Source organism: Embiotoca jacksoni, unplaced genomic scaffold (genome assembly GCF_022577435.1).
Source record: "Embiotoca jacksoni isolate LCO1_2020_lvr unplaced genomic scaffold, fEmbJac1.0.p SCAF_24, whole genome shotgun sequence".
Lineage (NCBI taxonomy): Eukaryota > Metazoa > Chordata > Actinopteri > Embiotocidae > Embiotoca > Embiotoca jacksoni.
The window spans coordinates 4,239,122-4,259,035 of NW_027185375.1; the positions used below are offsets into that span (position 1 = coordinate 4,239,122).

General features: G+C 42.9%; 1 protein-coding gene across 4 annotated transcripts in view; it reads right to left on the bottom strand.

The window, feature by feature from the left end:
- nrxn2b (neurexin 2b) overlaps positions 1-19,914 on the bottom strand; it is a 658,484-nt gene that overhangs the window by 32,659 nt on the left and 605,911 nt on the right. For all 4 annotated transcript variants that reach the window (XM_069159139.1, XM_069159138.1, XM_069159137.1 and 1 more), the window contains one exon: positions 11,721-11,892. In XM_069159139.1, the coding sequence (XP_069015240.1) occupies positions 11,721-11,892 (172 nt within the window). The remainder of the gene's footprint in view (positions 1-11,720; positions 11,893-19,914) is intronic.

Sequence of the window (19,914 nt, forward strand, 5' to 3'; positions counted from 1 at the left end):
GGGAGACGAGCGAGATGGGAAGGGTGTGGTGGTGCTGATGGGGTTTCAGAGAAAAAAAAAAAAAAAAAGGCGATCAAAATAATAACGGAGTGAAAGGAAAATAGTGGGAGGCAGTAGTCCTCGGTGAGATGAATCAGTCCTGTGTGCGTATGTTCTCCTCCTACTGCTGCATCTGCAATCCCGTCCTCAAATCCTTACTAAATCTTCTCCCTCCTCTAACTTTCTCGTCTGAATCACAACGAGGCAGCCACTTCCAGTAACTTAATCCCATGCAGGATTTATTTTATCAGCCTAATAATGGTTGATAAAGATGATCAAGCGGAGAGATGTACTGTAGTCCACCGTCTAGTGGCAGGTCTGAGATGTCACACCAAAGAGATTATTTCGAAAATGCTTTTGCCCCTCCTCTTCATGCTCCATGGCATTTTTTTCCCTTGCTTTTCTTGCTGCCATCACTCTTTCCTTAATTCCTTTCCCTTGTTTTACTCACTTATTCATTTCCTCCAGCTTGCTCCTTTTCCCGTCTAACCACTCTTCTTGTCTTTCCCTTGTTCTCAAACAATCTTTCACCCACGCTTCATTCTGTCCTCTTTCTCACCCTCCTGCCAAAACCAATTTTTATTTTTTTTTTTTTTTTACTAATACCTTCCCTGCCCCATTCTCTCCTTGCACCTTCACTACCTCCCTCCTGCCTTCCAGGTCTCTCCTCCTCAATAATTTCTTCTTCAGTCTTTGCTTCTTGTTTCCTCTTCCTTCCTCCATTCGCTTCTTTTATCGTCCTGGTTTCTGATTCTTTCTTCATCCAAACTCTTCTTCTCCCTTCCTCCCACATATGTCCCCGCCCCCACCCCCCTTCATTCCATTTTTTGTATTGTTTACCTCTTCTCCGTTTTGCCCCTCTATTCTTCTTCATTTATTGGTACCATAGTGAGTTTATTACCAGGAGATTAAATGTACTCCATCGTGACACAGGCGCTACCATTCATTACTCCGCACAAACACACAGTCTGCCTGAGTGTGCAGTTGGAAAAGTAATAAATGCTGGGAGTGGAGAGTGTGCGTACTGTATGCAAATGTGTGTGTGGTCTCTCCCTGGCAAGCAGGAGTGAGTGACAACATTTTCATTGACAATCAAAGACAACGGAGGAATCGACAAACAATGGGTCTGTGTTTCTGCTGAAAACAAAAAGACGGACAAGGGGAAGAAAACGGGAACTAATGGAAACCACAGAGAACAGAATGTGACTGTAAAACTAATTTGAGTAAAAATGTATGTACAGCCCCGGAGAAAAAAAAAAAAGTCACGTACTCCTGTTGGACAGGGTTTGTGTCCTCGACACACCGCAGTGTCAGAAAAAAAAAATTCCTCCGTGTCTTGCTTGTTTGTTTGCATCTGTTTGCATTGGGATCCTTGGAGAAATAAGTCATTCTGAGTGAAACTTCTCCCTTCTCGCTCTTCTCACCACCAGCTGAAGCCTGCTCTGCATGAGAATGGGGGGATAGATTAAACAGCTGGGCCCTTCTCTTCTCCCTCGCCGTCATTATCACACTCGCTCCATTCCCAAGACTATTCCCTTTGCTTGATATGAAAGATGGCAAAACAATGCAATCGGACCTGGCTCTCAAGAAAGAGAGAGAAAAATAAACTGGTGAATCACAGTGGCTCTAAGCTGTTGAGGCATATCGTTTTATGCCTCTGTGCAGGAGACTGCCGTGACCAGAGGCATTAAGTTTTAAGATTGTCCGTCCATCCAATTCTCGCAAATACGATATCTCAGGAATGCCTTGAAGAACATTCCTCAAAATTGGCACAAACTTTTACTTGGTCTCAAGGCTAACCCGACTAGATTTCTGGGATCAAAGGTCACTGCGACCTCACATTTTTGTAAACGCGACATGTCAAAGACGCCTAGAGGGAACTTCTTAAAATGCGGCACACATGCTCACTTGGACGTAATGGATTAAGTAATTTGATTTTGGTGGTCGCAGGTCAAGGTTGCTGTGAATTTGTCATGTTCAGCGCTGGCTCATTTGGTCAGATACCGTTGGTGATACTAATCTTGAGTGTCCACCTTGAAGCTATAGTGATTGTATAGATGTTTTGTGCTGTTGCGTTGAAGATGCGCGTGAAGTAGTCGTTTTTAAAATTTCTACCTTCTGTGGAGCAACTTCCATATTTGAAGCATTGTCTGCTGCCATGGCAAAAACGTTGTGTTCTATCAGAATCTGCTTCATTGGCCAAGCATGTGAACACGTATAAGGAGTCCTTAAGTCTTCACGACATATTTTATGAGTCTGGGCAGACATGTAGGTAAACTGCAATGCAAGTGGTTCGTGTAGGCATACAACATTCTGGTTCCCTTTCATAGCCAACCTTCACTAATGGACACAAGTGGTTTATATGTTGATTAATTCTCCTTTAACGGTGCACTCTACTGTTTTTATACCTTCAAGTCCATTTGCTAGTCACCTGTAGAGAAATGTGCAGCCTGTAAATCTAGTTTTATAATATCTATAATATTGAAATCTGAGTTTGCTCACCAATCAGAGAGGGTCTAATGAAAGTTGCTTTTGGCTGCACGATTGGGAATGTAGGAGCTTGGGTTTTAGGATTTGGACCATTTTTAAGCTCTTTTTCATGCATCTGTAGTGTTCTGGTTATGAGGATGAAAACATAAAATGTCACTACTTCGGATGGCATACAGACTCTGTCCTATGATGCATATAACGATATGGAATAATACATGTATATCTATTTGACTGTTGCCTTGCATGGCAGGCACATATGCACAGCAGGCTCAAATGTAAAATATAGCCCCAAGCCGTTATATCATTGGTTTTTTTTAAATTTCAGAAATGCCTCTTCCTAAGGTTACAGCTCAGTCCCAGGAGACACTAGAAGTATTTTGTTAATGATCTTTTGCAACTGTAATTCTGGTATTCACAAAGTATACTGTATAATTGGTGGAGATATGGAAATAAAGCTCGTGCACTCTAATTATAGGTGCATATAAATAGTTCATCTTAAATCAAATATAACTCCCTGTATGAGCCAACCCAGCAGACTGTGTGCATGTAAACATCAGGATGACCACACTCCTTCACACACGTCATGCATGTTTGCCTAGCCTTCATGCCTGCGGCTCTGGACCCCCTCCCCCCCCTCCCTCCCCCGAGGCTCAGACGGTCCACACTGAAACACTGGTGCTATTCCCTCTCTGGAAGCCTGCCTGTCCTCCTCCTGGGCTGCATGTTTGCCGTCCGGCGCATCGGCTGGATGAACGGCCATGGTGGGGACGGGTTCTGGGTCGATATCACAGCTGCGGTACTAGGGGGCAGGGCAAGGGCACGCTGATTGACTGGCACCTCGGGGAGACACAAAGCAAAGTGGAGGACAGGCAGGAGCTCTGCCCGGCGTGCTGGGAGTGTAGAGTATCTGTTTCTGTCTGTCTGGGTGAGTGGGACTTGAGTGCGCTGATAATCAGCATATGAATCACACACTGTTCTGTCTCCTTTGGTATCGGTGCATATGTGTTCGTCCGTGTGACTACATGTGTGTGTAGAGATCCTCCAAGGAGCCAACTGTATATCATGTAGCTCTGCAGGCAGCCAGATGCCCTTGTACAGGACACCCACATCGGAAATCCATCCACAAGAATGGAGATTACATTGGAGACGATTGGCTAGCGGCCATCCCGCTCTGCCTCTCTCTCTCTCTCGCTCTCAGAAACCTCTATCTGACAAGCTAGCCTCATTCTGCTTTTCATTTTGTAACTTTAGATGGATTGCTCTCATATCCACTGGGTGTTTTTGCGACCACCACCTATATAGTGTAGCCTTGTGCTTTTAAATGCACCTCTGCAAAAATCATGTTGCTTTTGTTTGTAAAGTTCTGTTTTCATGTCTTAATGTGATATAATATGTGCTGTGAAACAGATATTTCACCCTGTTTCTAATGCAGATGTTTCAGTTATGACGTGTTTCTGAAGACAAGACAGTTGAAGTGCTGTTTCTGCAGAGTCAGAATTGTTGAAGACAACTTTCAGGGCTCAAACATGGTGGAATTTACACAAGAGGTCCCCTCCCCCCCCTCCTCCATCGTTTTTAAGCCAAATATTGCAGACAAGTTGTGTTTCTTCATTTGGGAAAAGACACCGATTTACCTACCCACCACACTCCTTTGTTCATTGTAAATACATCGCCCACCTCTTACGTCTATGTGCATTTGAAACGGATGATATGTCGCTGTTTTTAACTGCTCGCTCATCTTTCATCTGTGCAGCAGTTATCAATCCAGCAGCTCGTTTTCACTTCTTCCCCTCTCTCTTCCTGCTGCGACGGGATCCCTGCCACCTTTCATCTCAGCCACGGTGGATTTGTTGCGAGGGTGGCTGCTGGAGTGAGCCAAAGAAAGCCCCCCCACGCCTCCCCAACTCATCTGGAAATCAAAGTTGTCACTTCTCTAATTACCCAAAGCAATCTTTTCCCTCTCCTGATCTGAACTACTTAGCGGTGTATCTCCTTTTTTTTTCTTTTTTTTTTTTTTTCCACCCGCCCTGTCCTCATCACTACTTTCTTGACTAGTTCTCCTCGCTCTCTCTCCATCATCCCATAGCTACAGGCCAATAATTGGAGATACCTTCCAACTGTGCAAGATCCAATCAAAAGGAGTCGCACAGCACCAGAGGCCCAATAAGAAGCAGCAGAACGAGAGGGAACTGTCACCAGTGACAAGTGCCTAAGCTGCCTGACTTCAATTAACTCTTACTGACTTTCTCCGCTGTAGCTACTTTCCTCAATATAATGACGAACATAATAAAAACCCAAAGAGTGTCACGCATCATATCCCATTAATGGCCTGAGAGTACTGGCATTATTTTTCTTTTTTTTTTGTTGCTCAGAGGTGTTATTAGATGCGAGTGTGACTTAAAAAAAACTCCACTTTTTACATTAGTAATAACAATAAATAATGGGAAACACATTTAAATACAGTGTGCTAATTTAGCTGTACAAAAAAACAAAGCGCTGAGCAAGTTCATGTCATCAGTGGCAGCCTTGACGCTGTATACTTCACTCATATTAAAAGTATTTTTCTAAAGTAAAATAGCATTAAGTCCCGCATTAAAAATGTTACATATGAATATTTATATATAAATATATTTCTATATATAGTCATGTCCTACAGAGTATCTAATAAGTAGCCCATATAGCTGTCAAACTAAAATAGTGGCGTTATAAGCTAAAGCAGCAGAAAATATAAAAAGTAAAGCAATTTTTTTGACCTAATTTTTTTTTTAATCATTTTTGCAAATAAAAAGGAAACATTAAAATCAAGAAGTCCACATTTAGGCTTGATAACATTACCGAGGACTTCTCCACACTGATGATAAATTAGCAGGTGATTGGTTCTTTTATAACAAGGGGCTGCTGCAACATTAAAAACTGTAATTACCATTACCATATATGAGAAGCCAACATATGAATAAGCCTATTTTACAGTATATTGTGGGACTCTTCCCAAGCAATATGGCACTCAAGATGCTTTCCTGCCAAGCCTGACACAAGGTTCACCTCACACACTCATCCATCCTCATCTGCTTGGTGGACCGTCACAGTCACGAGCCCGAGCTAGTGAGGTGAAATCTAGTCCATGTCCAGGTGAAGTCCCTGTGCCCCCAGCCATTGTCTCATACAGAGTGCACCCCCTCTCCTGTCCTAATCCTGTTCCTCTCCCCTACTTTCAGATACTCCAGCTACTTTTAGAGTGCTCTCATATTGCTTTTGCCAAAGGCAAAGAGGGAAGCAGATCTTCTGGGCTGCCTTCATCCCCCCCACCCCCACCTCCCCCTCTCACACTGTCTCTTTCTCTTCCTTGTTTATTCACGCTTGGTTTTCTGTCTCTCTGAGCGTAGAGGTCGCAGAGACAAAGATGGAAACAGTGGAGACAAAAAGGGTAATGATAAAAAAAAAAAAAAAAAGGAGGACGAAAAGAGCACGGCCGAGAGCTTTGTTGACCCCTTTTCTTACACCATTTATCTGAGGAGTAAGAACATCTTAACAGCTCAGACGGAAGAGCTGGAGCTGACCTCGCCGGTACAAAGAGTCTCTCTATTCTTTACTGACTCCATGTCTGTCGTCTTCCCTTTTTTTCTCCCTCTAATGGCCAGCCTTCACGCTGAACGGATCCTCTAAATGCCTTACAGAATGAAAATCGGGAATGACAATAGCCCTGTCTTTGTACTTTGCCTATCTCCCCTTTTCTTTTTCTGTCCTTGATTTATGATCTGTGTTAAGTGGTGGATTGGTCTGCTCAAAATGAACACTGTTGTGTCTGGGTGCATTTCAAGTAGCAAGTAATTTGTGTAATGAAATTATCCTTGGCTGCGTGTACAGTGCTGCGTTGCGTATGCATGCGCCTGCATGTGAAGTGTGTTCATGCGCTGCATCACACTGTACTGCAATGTATGTAATCTTTCCTGTTGTGATACAATCCAATTTGTGAAGCGCTTATTATTCAGTAACATTCAAAGCCTAATCCATCACAGCAGTCACAGCGTCTTGCTTCCAGCACGCATGCTGGCTCTCACCTCTCTTTGTTCCACTAAACCTGTCTATCTCTTTCACTCCGTCTCTTCATCCGTCTTCTCCATCAGTCCATCATTTTCCAGCAATTCATCCATAGCACTTTGCTGTAGAGTACTATTGCTTTCCTTATGTCCTCCACTGTTATTTATGCAACACTATCTCCCAAAACCACTTCCTCTTTTTAATTCTACTCAACTGCAGAAACTAAAGTGACAGCTTTACATTAGATGTACTGCTCGTAAATACTGACAAGTGAGCGTGAAACTGTAAGAGCGTAGGAAAGACAGCACAATGTGCACTCTCATTGGTCATAATGACAGTTAAAAGCTAGCAAAATATGGTAATCATAGCCAATACGCCATGATGGTGACGATATAACTACGGTTTTAAAATTCATAACGATTATGCAAAGCTCAGGGGGCACCGCGATGAAGTCCAAATGCCAAGTGTGGTATAAACCTTCAGGAAATGGGTGGGTCCTTCTTTCTGTAATGTCATAATTTATTGTGATGAATCACTGGAATCACAAAAATAATTAATGTGAGGTGATTTGCAAAAAGAGAGACGATGACGATGAGATGGATGGGTTGTGTGAGACACGGCAAAGAGAGAGAGGCAGGTAGGGATGCATTAAACAACACCGCCATACACTCTATATGTATGCATCTGTACAAAAATAACCACGCAAAAGCAATTATACTACACACTCTTTCTTTCTTGCTTTCTTTCTAGCTTTCTTTCTTTCTTTGGGGTGCAGCAGCTGCTGAAAGGACAGCTGGCTCCTTGTAAGAGACGGATTAATGCTGTAGCAGGACCCCACTCACCAAATCTGACCTCCCCTCTGAGTGTCTGAGCGCCATGATCAGCAAAGGGGTGGAGAGGAGGGTGAAGAGTTGCTACAGGGCAGGAAGAAAACTGACCTAGAAATATATAAAATAATGGCAAATTTCAAAATGGCATTTGCAGATTATAACTAATGCAGGGTTTTTTATACAAACTGATATTTTGGAATTGATATTGTTATAGACTGAGTGATTCTTTACAGGCGTGCGGTTCAACCAAAAATTGAAATAAAAAATGGGACAACAGACTTGCTGCTGCATGATTAGCAAGCAAATTTTGGAAAATTAATACTACAGAAACTGAGTAGTGACAACAACAGAAATAAAAGTTTAAATGTGTCTTCATGTCTTTGTCATAGGCAATTATATCAGATCATTACAGCGAGACTGAAATGAAACGGAAACATATGATTGCACATTCTTCCTTTTACAAACGAAAATCTTTATTTACCAATAATAAAATGCTTCATTGTTCAGTCTGATAATTTTTGCTGTAATAATGGACATGAGTAAGCTCATTGACTCAGCGACTTTCTTTACTTATGATTCAGTTAAAGTAGTCAACCCGTAGAGGCAGATTACTGCCTACCTCTGTGACTGGTTCTCTTGGAGATTATCTTCCTGTTAAAAAATAGTTTTTGAAAGTGTTGAATTGTTGGGTTTCTTTATGTTGTAAATTTGCCACCTTAAAATGTTAGGTGCCCTGAGATGATATTGTGATTTGGCACTATATAAATAAAATGAAGCTGATTTTAAGTAAGGTTAGAGGTAGCTACATCTGTCAGAGGTAGTGTTTTTTTTTTTTTTTTTTTTTCTAAACTTCTGTGAGGTAAAAAAAAAAAAATCAGTGTGATGCGGATCCCTGATGCGGAGCAGAGATCGATTTTCTGTCGGCCAAGTTTTGATAAGTGTTTGGGTAGTAGTCTTTAATTATGAAGCAGTCTTCCTCAGAAAACGTTACCTCAGTTCTGTAAGAGGAATAAGATGTTCTCTGGTAACATCACAAACCAGACACCCTTTGTCAGGCTGCTAGGACTTCAGGGTTTGCTTATCTGAAAATGATGCACACACTTATCTCAAAGGGGAATGGTATCAAATTTTAAGGTAACCGCTGCAGACTAAACAATTAGCCACATCAGCTCTGCTAACTCTCTCACAGCAGATGACCAGGAAATAAATGGAATTGGGTGTGAAACGGTACAATTAGAGTCCGTATGGCACTGCTGCGAGCATCTGGCTGTTTATTTGGGGCCAGGTTGAGGTGCTCGGTGTGATACGGGGATGTTTTTATTGAGCTAGTCTGCCATTTTGAGAATATAGGAGGTGGGGGCGGGCCAATAACTGTTGCTGCAGGAACCCACAGGGGACACCTGACATGCTGGATTAGCTGTCTGGGCACTCCTCTGACACTTTTTGTCTGCTCTCTGTCCATCAAAATGCATGCATACACACACACGCACACTATGTGATGCACACAGACAGACGCATGCACTGTCACACGTAGAAGCAGACACGGACCAAAACACCCACAGACACAGACTCCCCGAGGAATACAAACATCACTTCGTGGGACATCAGGAGACGTGTTGCTCTGCCGTTGAATGTGCCTGACCCGTGACAGCCGTGTTTGCCGTCAACATCTTGTCTCTCCAAATCATCACCTCGCAATGGCCTTCTGTTTATGAGCCTGCTGTTGGCAAACCTGGGCCTTAATGGAGGCTTTGTGAGCAAAGCAGTGCAAACACTTCTGAATCCAATAGGCATTTTGGACTGAGGCTACAGTGTGAATAAATGTGTTTTTGGTCAGGGAAAGATACAGAAAGATAACGTGTCACTATCCTTCTTGTGAGAGACGACACATTTACATTCTATCTCTGCTATCTGGTGAGGACCTTTCTGAGGCCATGCTTTGGGTGATGGGGAATCCCACACGTAGCTCTCTGTGTACAGAAAGTATTAGACAGGGATCCAAACTGCAAGGGCATCCAGACAAGACTGCCTGATGTGGGTCGCAACAGTCCCTTTGGGGACAGAGATTTCACATGAAACTGCACTTGCTTGTTTTGTTAGGGGAACAAGACAAATTTGGTACCTGTTACACCGAACAGAACGCCCCATTGGGAGCATCTTTCATGACAACGTGTTCTATTTTCCTCTGAATCTGGTTACAAGTTGATGTCAGTGCTCTACTGGGACAACATCGCGATGATATTGCATAATGTAAGCATCAAGAAAAATGATGTAGGCCTGACTCCTTTCACAAACTGAGAGTATAGAGTATTTTGTCCCATTTAAAGAATCAGAAGACGTTTAAATCTCCAATCTGGGTCAGAGGAACTTGTTTCAACAAGGGAGCTCCTTTTTCTTTCTCTTCTTCCCCAAAATGTAACCTCTCTCTCTCTCTCTCTCTCTTTACGCACCTCATATGTCAGTTAGGGAAGTTGCAATCCCTTCACCTCCCTCCTCCATCCCTCCCTCGCTCTCCCCCTTTACGCAATCCTCCACCCTTTTGTGCCTGAGCCCCATCCGGGGCTTTTGCTTACCTAATGTGTAACATCTCTGTTTCCCCAGGACACCGCCCAACCAGACAATGACGACTGAAACCTTCAAAGCGTGTGCCGGAGCCATCAAAGCAGGCGCCCAAAAATAGTTCGAGTGTATCTAGCTCACATAAATGAATCAAAGCCATTCTAGCACCAGTTAGCATCCCCCCAATCTTCATCTATTTCCTTTCTTTAGCACTGATAACCTCCTAAAACTTCAGACGGGCTCTAGCCCCTGGCAGCCAAACACGGAACTCATCAAATAAACTAACAGACAACAACAAAATAACACTTCAATACTTGATCAGCAGAGGAAAAAGGAAAGAAATGTTTGATGAGGACAACAACAGCGGCAAGGAGGGCGGAAGGGAAGAGGAATAAAAAGAATAGAATATGGGCTGTGCATTAATGTTTCTTGACGAAACAAAACACAGATTTGAATGATGACACTCACTTGCCAACGCTAACAGGCTGCTCTACTGTTATTTTTCCGAGCGGCTCGTGCTATTGTTAGATGAAGGCTCCTCTTTGGAGCGCGTGTTGTAGCGAAAAGGGCTGCATTTCCATCATAATAACAACTGAAAAGAGTGAACTGTCACAGGGCGCTTCCTCCTCTGGTTGTGATGCATGCCCCTCGGTCCGGCCTCGCTGTGCTGATGGATGAGCGAGAGAATATTCTTCTCTCGATGGCAAAACAAAGCCTCCAAATCTGGGATCACTGCTGTGACAGAGAATGTCACAGTCCCACTGCTCTATATGTCGACGAGGGTAAATATCATGACCACATTAGCAGCACTCTCCCTGCTGTTTGAAACAATGATGATACATAGACGGTGCTTTTAGACAATGGAGATGGAGCATGTTGACTTCAGCAGGGCTGCCGATTTACAAGTTGGACATAAAAACATTGGTGAAAAAAAAACCAACCTTATTTTCCATTCAGGTTTTTCGTTTTCATCAAAGCAGAGAGTCCAGCTTAGCCTGGCATTTACCAAACTCATGATGGGAACACAAAATGTCTTCCTTTGAACAACCATGAATAAAGAGGAAACACATTGGAGAGAGAAATTAAGTGAAAGCTTCTGCACCACCAAAAATAGCCTCATAATTCAGGCTGAAATAGAATACCATGATTATGGTTAAACAACAAGCGGGGTGAATGAGCACACTCCCAGCAGTGACTCATCGGGTGTTTGCCCTCGTTTTAAGTCTGTGTGCCTGTGTTTATCTCGGAGCCGAGGCATGACTTCTAAACACCTCCACATACTTTCCCCGCATGAAGTGTCCTCCCTCTGTATCCTGCCTGAAAAACCTTGCTCACCTACCGTACCTGACTGGCACATTTGCATTCTGCTGGCCTCCTTTCAATCATGGCATCCCAGTGCCAGCAGCTACAATGGCAGAGTAACTGCAGAGAGCAGGATGCTCTTAGATGGGAGATTGTTTGCCTCAGGAAGGCTGCTTTGGCTCTTCCTGCCTTTTTACACCAGAACCTGACTTAATCACCGAGAATAATGTAGGCGATCTGTAAATATGAATGTCATGATAAATAAACCAGAATGTGCTTCTTAAGAAAAATCCCCTTTAGTGGCACATGGGAGGCTGAAATAATTATTATTTCTGTGCCAAAGCTGCATCTTTCTCTCTCCACTGTGTTACCCAGCTTCTCTGAAAATTCAATATTGTGAAGGTTCTGATCCAACACTGATGGCCCTCCCGCTGTCCGAGAGATCAGGGCTTCTGTTCCTACCTGAGGGGAAACGTTCGATGACTGGCTGGTTGTCCACCTGTAGTGTGGCGTTGCCACCACTGCGCGTGAATCGCACCACGTGGTATTTGCCGTCGCTCACCATCACCGCGCCCTCCTCGATTGTTATATCGTCCGTTCCCACGTTGAAGATCACGCTGATCTTTCCCCGTTCCTACAAGCAAAGATGATGATGGAGAACATTGTGAAAAAAGGGCACCGAGACGAAGAAATAACAAGTTAAGAAAGTTCACACAGAGACCGATGAATCTTGAATTGCCTGGAAAACTGTTTGGAAGTGGATCGTTTTTTTTGTTCTGCCCATTCAATCAAATTGAACTGCCTTCTCAAAATTCCAAACAGCCCATTGGTTCATACTTAAAATAACTCGCTGTCTAATATCCTGCTTCAAATAACACACCAAAGAAGTTTGATTAGATTCATGAATTAATGTGTCAATTCAGCATTTAAACATTTCAAGCTATTGAGGTCTTTCAAAGAAGGATTGTGAGCTATTTTTAGTTTCAGCTTTAGAGATGGGGAATGCAGCCAATCAGTTGATTGATCATTTTGTTTCAGAAAAGCAGCAAAGTTGTGGATAAGTCTACGATAACAAAAAGATTTGGCACAAACCTAAAATCACACTTCCTGGAACACTCATCATTACTCATGTTTTATATTTTTAACCTTTGATACACAGAGGGGCCCCGTTGAGCGTAGCTAGTTTCTAAATGGCATCGCATAAAGGGGAGTGTAATGACAAAAGAATATAAAAAAGGAAATTCTGTCTGTGTGTGAATGAATTTCTCTGAAGCAATTGAGTTGTCAACTAAACAGCAGTTACACTGCAATGGAGTACAGATAAATTGCAGTCATCCTGCCGTGCACCAATCCATAATACACGTGATGGGGCTGCTATTTTGTTGTCCTGTGGTAAAAATCGAGAGTATTTTTTCTGAAATCAACAAAAAGGCCCTCGGTGACGGCAGTCGGATGACGATTCCAGCATCAGATCACACACACATCACCCTGGTAAAGAACAGTGCACTCACTGAGGACTGAGGCACCTTTAGTATTCATCAACTGGGTGACCCCCTCCCCTCTCCCATCTATTAGTGTTGACAGTCACCCACTGCTTCGAGTTTATTACAGTCAACCGCCTACTCTACTCTCTTCTCCCACCATCTCTCTCCTCTCCCTCTGTGGTTCCTGTCCTCAGTCCCAGGAAAGGTCAAAGTCATTTACAGAGTTACAGTCTGCCGGAGAGGCATAGAACAAGGGTGAGGGAGAGAAAAATAGAGTACATAGCAGACAGCACCATTACAGACAAGCTCTCTGTCTGGCAGTAAATCCTCTGTTGCAGTTTTGTTCTGCACATCTGTAAGAGCCCGGCTCACACCTCAGACAGGAACACTTCTCTTTCGTCACTATAGGTCCAGCTCATTTGCGGACAGGGTCACATTTGCACACTGCTATCTGCCCTGAGCAGCTATGACTTCATTGATTCCATTATCTCATTAGCTATGTGCATTTATTTTGCCACTTTCCATATGCTGAGATATTCAGAGGTAAACGTGTGGCTTTTGCTCGCAGCGGTTTTTCATTATTCATGGCTGATTAAGTATTTTTTAAAAGACAATAAAACAGCCCAATGTTAACAGAACTTAAAATAGCAAGTTAATAGAGTAACTAAGTGCAGTGGTTGTACAGGGACTTAATGATCAGTATAATCACAGCCAATTTATGTGCATCCTAACCGCTCTTTGGTGCTGTATAAAGCGGTTACAGTATGCAGCCAAGGCCACATTATGGCCATGCATCGATGACAGCCATGATTAGGGTATTAATTGAGCATGCTCAAGTGGCGGTACAACTGGAAGAGCTGGTGGTTGTGATTAATGCTGCACAGGGAACAACAGAACATAAGACAACCAGGATAAACAAGAAGAATACAGCACAACAGGGAATGGACGCAGCTCGGTGCACTCCGGCACGAAGATCCGAACTAAGCTCGACCTGAGCTCGTCGGAGTGGAACTTAATGGACTGCTCAGTAGATGATCTAATTCTGGAAAAAAAGGCTTAAACATCTCAAATGGCAAAGTGCTTCCAGCTTCTTAGGCACGTAATCAATTGAGTCATGTTATAGACTGACCCTCGCAGTCCTTCCGCCTGCTCTCTCCACGCATGCCAAAATCCAATATAGATTCCCAGACATGAATATGAATACTGTCAGAGAGCGATTAGTGAAGCGCACATGAATGAAAATGTAATCAAAGCTTTGGCCTATTGATACTTTTGAGATACTGCAGCAAGAAGAACAAAACGGAGAGGGTTAGTGAAAATGCCTTTGGAATCAAGTGGAAACGCCGGGATCATCTGTGTTATATCCCACGCACAAGGACGGAAGAATAATCATAACACCTTTGCTTGGAGAATTAATTCAATTGGCCGGGGCAAAGCAGAATGAATACATGCTATTACAACTGAAAAGCAGAAGGGAGAGTGAATTTGAGTGATATTTACGGAGAGATTAGCATTTGTGTTCCGCAACATTAGGGTTCTTCCCGGTGCTGAGGGAATGTATCGAGCCCATTACAGTGGGAAGCCGCTGGGAACCAGTGGTTTTTTAAAAATGATTTTAGTGCGGCGGTAATGACATTTTAATGGCCGTTTCCCTTAAGCGAACATATCTCCGGAAACAGAAGGAAAAAAAACAACTCTTTGAATGACTGGGAGCAGTCAAGCCTGCAACGTTGAAATGAAGGGACTGCTAGGTAAGTTACAATAAGCCCTGGCTGCTCTTTAAACACCAGCGCGTCTCAACTGCCGCTTAGTGGGCCTTAATCTGCTGCAGCTGTCGGCTAATGTCAGTCATAAGAATGTTACGTTACTCCTCTTTTATGTGGAGGTCATGTCGTCTTCTCCCTCTGTGGGTCAATCAGTGGTGCAGGTAGGGGTCTACTGGACTAGAGGGAAGGAGCTCTACTTTATGATGCATTTTCAATTAAATCCAATTTAAACCTCAAGTGCCTGAAGAGGACAGCATCTCTTTGAATGTTTAATTGAACCTCTGTGACTCAAAGATCTGCAGTAGCAGGGGGTTGGAAGAAATACATATCTCTGGAATGAGTTTTAACTTCAACCAAAATCAGTTTTTGGGTTGTTGCACTTAGTTTCAAGGAAAAACTTTTTGTCTGGGGGGAAAGAAAAGAACATGTTTCAAAGATTTCCTCTTGAATGTTGTAATAATTACTCAAGCACAAACTTGCTGTCCTTGCCAAATATCTAAGAACTTTTTACAACAAAAATGTTTTTCACAAAGGAAAACTGCTGATTAGCTTCCCACACAGCAGTAGTGTAAGTTGGTGTTTAGCTGCCCCAAAAAAAAAAAAAAAAAAAAAGTTTCTGTAATCCTCATTAGAGTCTCTCCTTCCTTTTTCTCAAAGACAAAGACAATTGGCTTTTGGAATTCTGTGCAGCAAGCTACCGCAGAGGAAGAGTTGTGCTGGAATACGGAGAGCATTTCCGTCTGAAATATTTCAACATGACCTTGCAGCGTGCAGGAGCGCGTCGAGGTAAATGCTGCTGTCGAGAGCGGAATGAAAATGAGGCAGCGGCTGCAGTTGTGGTGTGTGTGTATCAGGGTTATCAGGCAGCCTCAGAGAGCTCACGTTGATCACGCAGAGCAGAAAAGGAAGAGCGTGAGGAGGAGGAGGAGCAAGGGGCAGAGAGAAACACTGCGCGATAAAAGGACAGAGGGAACCTTGATGATCCTCCAGGGCCTCAAGGTGCTTTGAGATCAAAGCTCCGTTTGAAGATGTCAAGATCTCGTTCGTTCTCCCCAGCACACACTGGTTGTCAATTAAGATGCGGGGAAAAATAGACAAAGGCGGAACGTGAATGCATTTTTCAAGCATTTGTTTCTTTGTTTCATTTTCTTTACAGACAGCTCAATCATGAAGTGCTTCTTCTCAAACACACCCTGCAGCTTCAACTCATCGTCTTCTTGATGTATTTGCATTTCCTCAAAGTTATTGTGAGTTTCCCTTTTTTTTTTTTATCTGATACCAGTGCCAAACAGGAGAATTAGAGGGAGAAAACAACTGCTGGATAGGCTGCAAAGTGAATTCAGCAAGCCCCTCCAGCAGAGACAGTTGCAGTTGTTTAAATCACTCAAAGTATTTTGCATCTTGCTGTGTCAATGCGCCTCAGGAAATGGTCCAGATACATGGCTGACCAGTTCAGCAATTTGCTGATGCCGGTGATGTGGTTTGACAAATTTCATGTTAATAGTCCCGTGGGTGGCGGAAACGCAAACTATTCATCAGCTTCGTTCTTATTTCTCCCAATAATGATCTATCACGGCCTGTATGTGCTTGAGTTTAACTTGACATGCCTGCATAAGTATGCAGAGCTCCAGTTTTTATTTGCTTATGAATCAGCCGCTGGAGCAGCATGGACAGAGAAATGACTGATAAATAGATTTTTACTGGATGCCCAACTAAAAGGACTGACACTTCTGTGTGGTGTAGGGAAGCTTAATATTTCATTAGTGTTACAGCTGGAGCACAGCATTTTAGCGTATATGCCAACTATTAATGTTTGGTTTTGTGTGTTATTTTCAGTTCCAGATTCATATTGGTATTTTTCTAAGGCATCCCACAGGCTTCCTGATTTTCCATCATGTGGTATCTCTGCATCTTCCGTTTGAGGGTAATTCTGGCTATCTATGGCTAATCAGCTTGTCAACACGTATGCATGATGCCTGCGAGTGGAGATGTGGCATCTGCTGCACGGAGAACAGTATAGCGGGGCTAATCTTCCTCTCAGAAACTGCAGCGTTACGTAAGAGGAAATAGGCGGTTGCATAACATATAGACTTCTCGCCGGCTAAATCACCCCCTGTCCGTTCACCTAACGTCTACAGAGTGTCTGTGACGGAAAGAGGAAAACACAGAGGGGGCCAGCAGCCATTTTGAATCGGGAAACTTTAATCTGGCACTCAGATATCATGTCCTTCTCGCTCATCAGTCATCTCGAATGACACGGGGCTGGTGCACACGGAGCTCCGTGTGTGTCGTTTCGATTTGGTCGTCGGCGGGGAAAGGACGGAAGGCAGTGACAAAGCAGTCACTTTGCAGAGAGGATATGGTTGGTTTGATTTACCACACCTTCTCTCTGTTTCTGCTCAGCCAACTCATTTGTATGTGTTTGCTGTGATCTCTGGCAGTCACCTTGAGCAAGTTGCCCCCCCATCTCCTCATCTTAATAGCACTTTATCTCCCCCCCCTCTCTCGTCCTCTTCCTCTTTTTTTTTTTTGCCTCTTCCTAGCGTCAGTGGTCACGGCTACCCGTCCTTTCCTGCGCAAACAAAATGATGAGTGGCTGCTGAATCAGATCTCATTGAATAATCAATGAGTTAGACAGATGCGGCGTGGGTGTGTGTATAAGTGTGTATGTACGCGTCTGAATCTAAATCTCCCATCAGAGCATGACTCGCACAGGGCTTGCCTGTTTGTCCTGGAGTGCACACACGCTGGCAGCGAGCCAAAAATATTGCAGAGGGAAGCAACGTTTATGCTAAGGAAGGAGAGCGGGAGAAATAAATCAGCCAAAACATCATCCTCCATAATCCTGATTATGTTGTCAGCCTGCACCAAAACTCCTCATTCACTTTGTGTCAGCGTTCGATCTCTAGCGCTACAAAAAAACCCAACACAAACAGTATATGCAGAGTGGATTCAAACATGATGCGTACCACTGAGACTGTTGATGGATGATGTCCTTCACTACAGTGGCCATCAGACCTGGAGGTCTGCATCCCGTCTGACCCGCCCGCTTTCACTATCAACACACGCACGCACGCGTACTAATATGCAAACATGAGAACGTCCTTGATCGAGGTTACGTTGAGCCTCGCCACACACCACAGCCTTGTTTACAAAGCTGCTAAGAGCCAATAGACACACATAACACACACACACACATGTAGTGATTCGTGTATGCATTTTTTTTTTTTTTTTTAAGTGGCTGGGATCCAAATTATGGTACAATGCGTGAAGTGGGTTGTTGTTGCTACGTGTGATTTGCAATTGAAACCATATTCAGTCACTGTTGGAATTTATGTCAAAAAAAGAACATGTTTACTCCTCGTACTGCTATTTTGGCATTGGAAAACTATTACTGCGAGTGCTGTATGTACAGCAGTGACCATTTGGCAATAGGTCACATGATACAGCTAATATTCTCCTCTTCAGCACAGATTTATTCTGCGCACATCCACTGGTGTGAATCGATTTTGGTCTGACATTCTGTTTAAACCTGTATTAACTGATTTTTCAGCCACTTGGGGTGGACAAACCATTAACACCCGGAATGTAGTGCTTGTTGAAGTATCGGACCGTGTTCAGGAGTGCAGCCATATGGGCACGCATGGAGGCACACATGGGGGCACGGACGGCTCATTTCTAAAGCGTAACTACTGCTACTGTGGTGGCAAGTCAACAACGTAGTCTATAATTCTATCACTTTAATTTAATAAAGTAAACCCTGCTATTTTCAAAGTTTGCTCTGGATTACTCATCTAAAGTGTGATTGACCAATTTCAGTCAAAACACATTCTTGCAAATGTTTCACTATAAAAGCCTCTTTAAGAAATGAAGGGTATCTGTCTAATGATATGCTGAAGGGCTTTTAATTTGAAGTAATACATTAAGTGACACGTTTGTATTAACCTTTTCTATTTTATACAGTAATGTTGACAGCGCAAATGGCAGCTGATCATAAAAGTTGATGTTAATCAATTAATAGATCTTAAATCTAATTAAGATAAATTTGACCAATTCACTTGTTTTATTGGCTCCCTTGCAGGGCATACGCTTTGGATCTTCAAACACTTAAAATATGTAAATGAATTTGAACTGGATAAAAAAAAAAACTGAACATTTTAATTAACATTTATCATATTGTAGCATACACATACAGTAGACACAGTCAAATGTTAGTATCACTTAAAGATGATTAAAGATTCTGGTCATCCAAATATTATAAATCAAATATTCAGCCTGCTTCTAGCTCTGTTTTGGTCTGCACCATCTTTCAAGAAACATAATGTGTTCTGTAGCTGCTAAATGTTCCGCTACTTTCAACAGCTAGTCTCTAATTATGTCTGCTGGTGCTGGTCAGGTAGTGAACCGTGAGTTGATAAGAATAACATCTGGACACAATGTAGATGAGGGCAAGAAGACTGAATCAAAGCAGCAAAGTTGAAGCTTGTTGCACCAAAACAAGCTGCAAGATGCTACAAAGATGTGTAGAGCTAAAGTCATCTGGGAAATACATTTCAATTGTTTTTTCACTACAAGGTACACCTATTACATTAGATCCATTTTTACGTAAACATTCATTCAAGCAACTGTGATAAATGCTAGTTTGATTGAGTGCTTTATGAACCGGTGACCTTCAGTAAGTTAGGTATTGGATGTAATTTACAGACTGATACAAGATCAGTAACCTCCACTAGACTCTTGTCTTTGAGCATGAAACTTATCTGACCTTTCCTCTCTGCAAAAGCCTCACTAACTACTCGTGCATGAAGTCCATTGTGTCCTTTGTGTTCAGGTTTTTCCAGCTGAGAAGTTTCCCACTTCAAAATATAAGTGATAAACTTAAAGCATCCATCATGGATGGCTAAACTGCCTTTTAGTGCCTTATCACATGCAAAACGAATAAATCAGAGAGGTGATATTACGGGAATATGCCACCTTGCTGCTAAAATAGAATCATCATTTACAACTCAGACTGCCTTGCTGCCAAGAGATGTGTTAAGAGAGATTAAATTTATCAAGATGCCCAAGTGAAACCTGAACCTTTCAAAGAGCAAAGATGTTTCATGTCAAGAGCCTCTTCAAGTCACCAACCAGAGACAGTTGGAGGATGGAAGAGATAAAGTAAACAGGGGGGAGCGTGCAAGATGACAAAGGAACACAGGAGGAAAGATTAATGTAGGAGGGTAGTAAGAAGTGGTGATACAATGATTTGACAAAAACGGTAACAAGAAGAGGTAAAAATAAGAAGGAATGGTAAAAAAAGAAGAGAGAGAAGGGTTGGGAGGCACAGCGCTGGAGCTGTGGGGGAGTATTTCTTGAGGCAAAGCCGGAAAAGGATCTGTCTCACTGTTGGTGGTCGAAATCAAT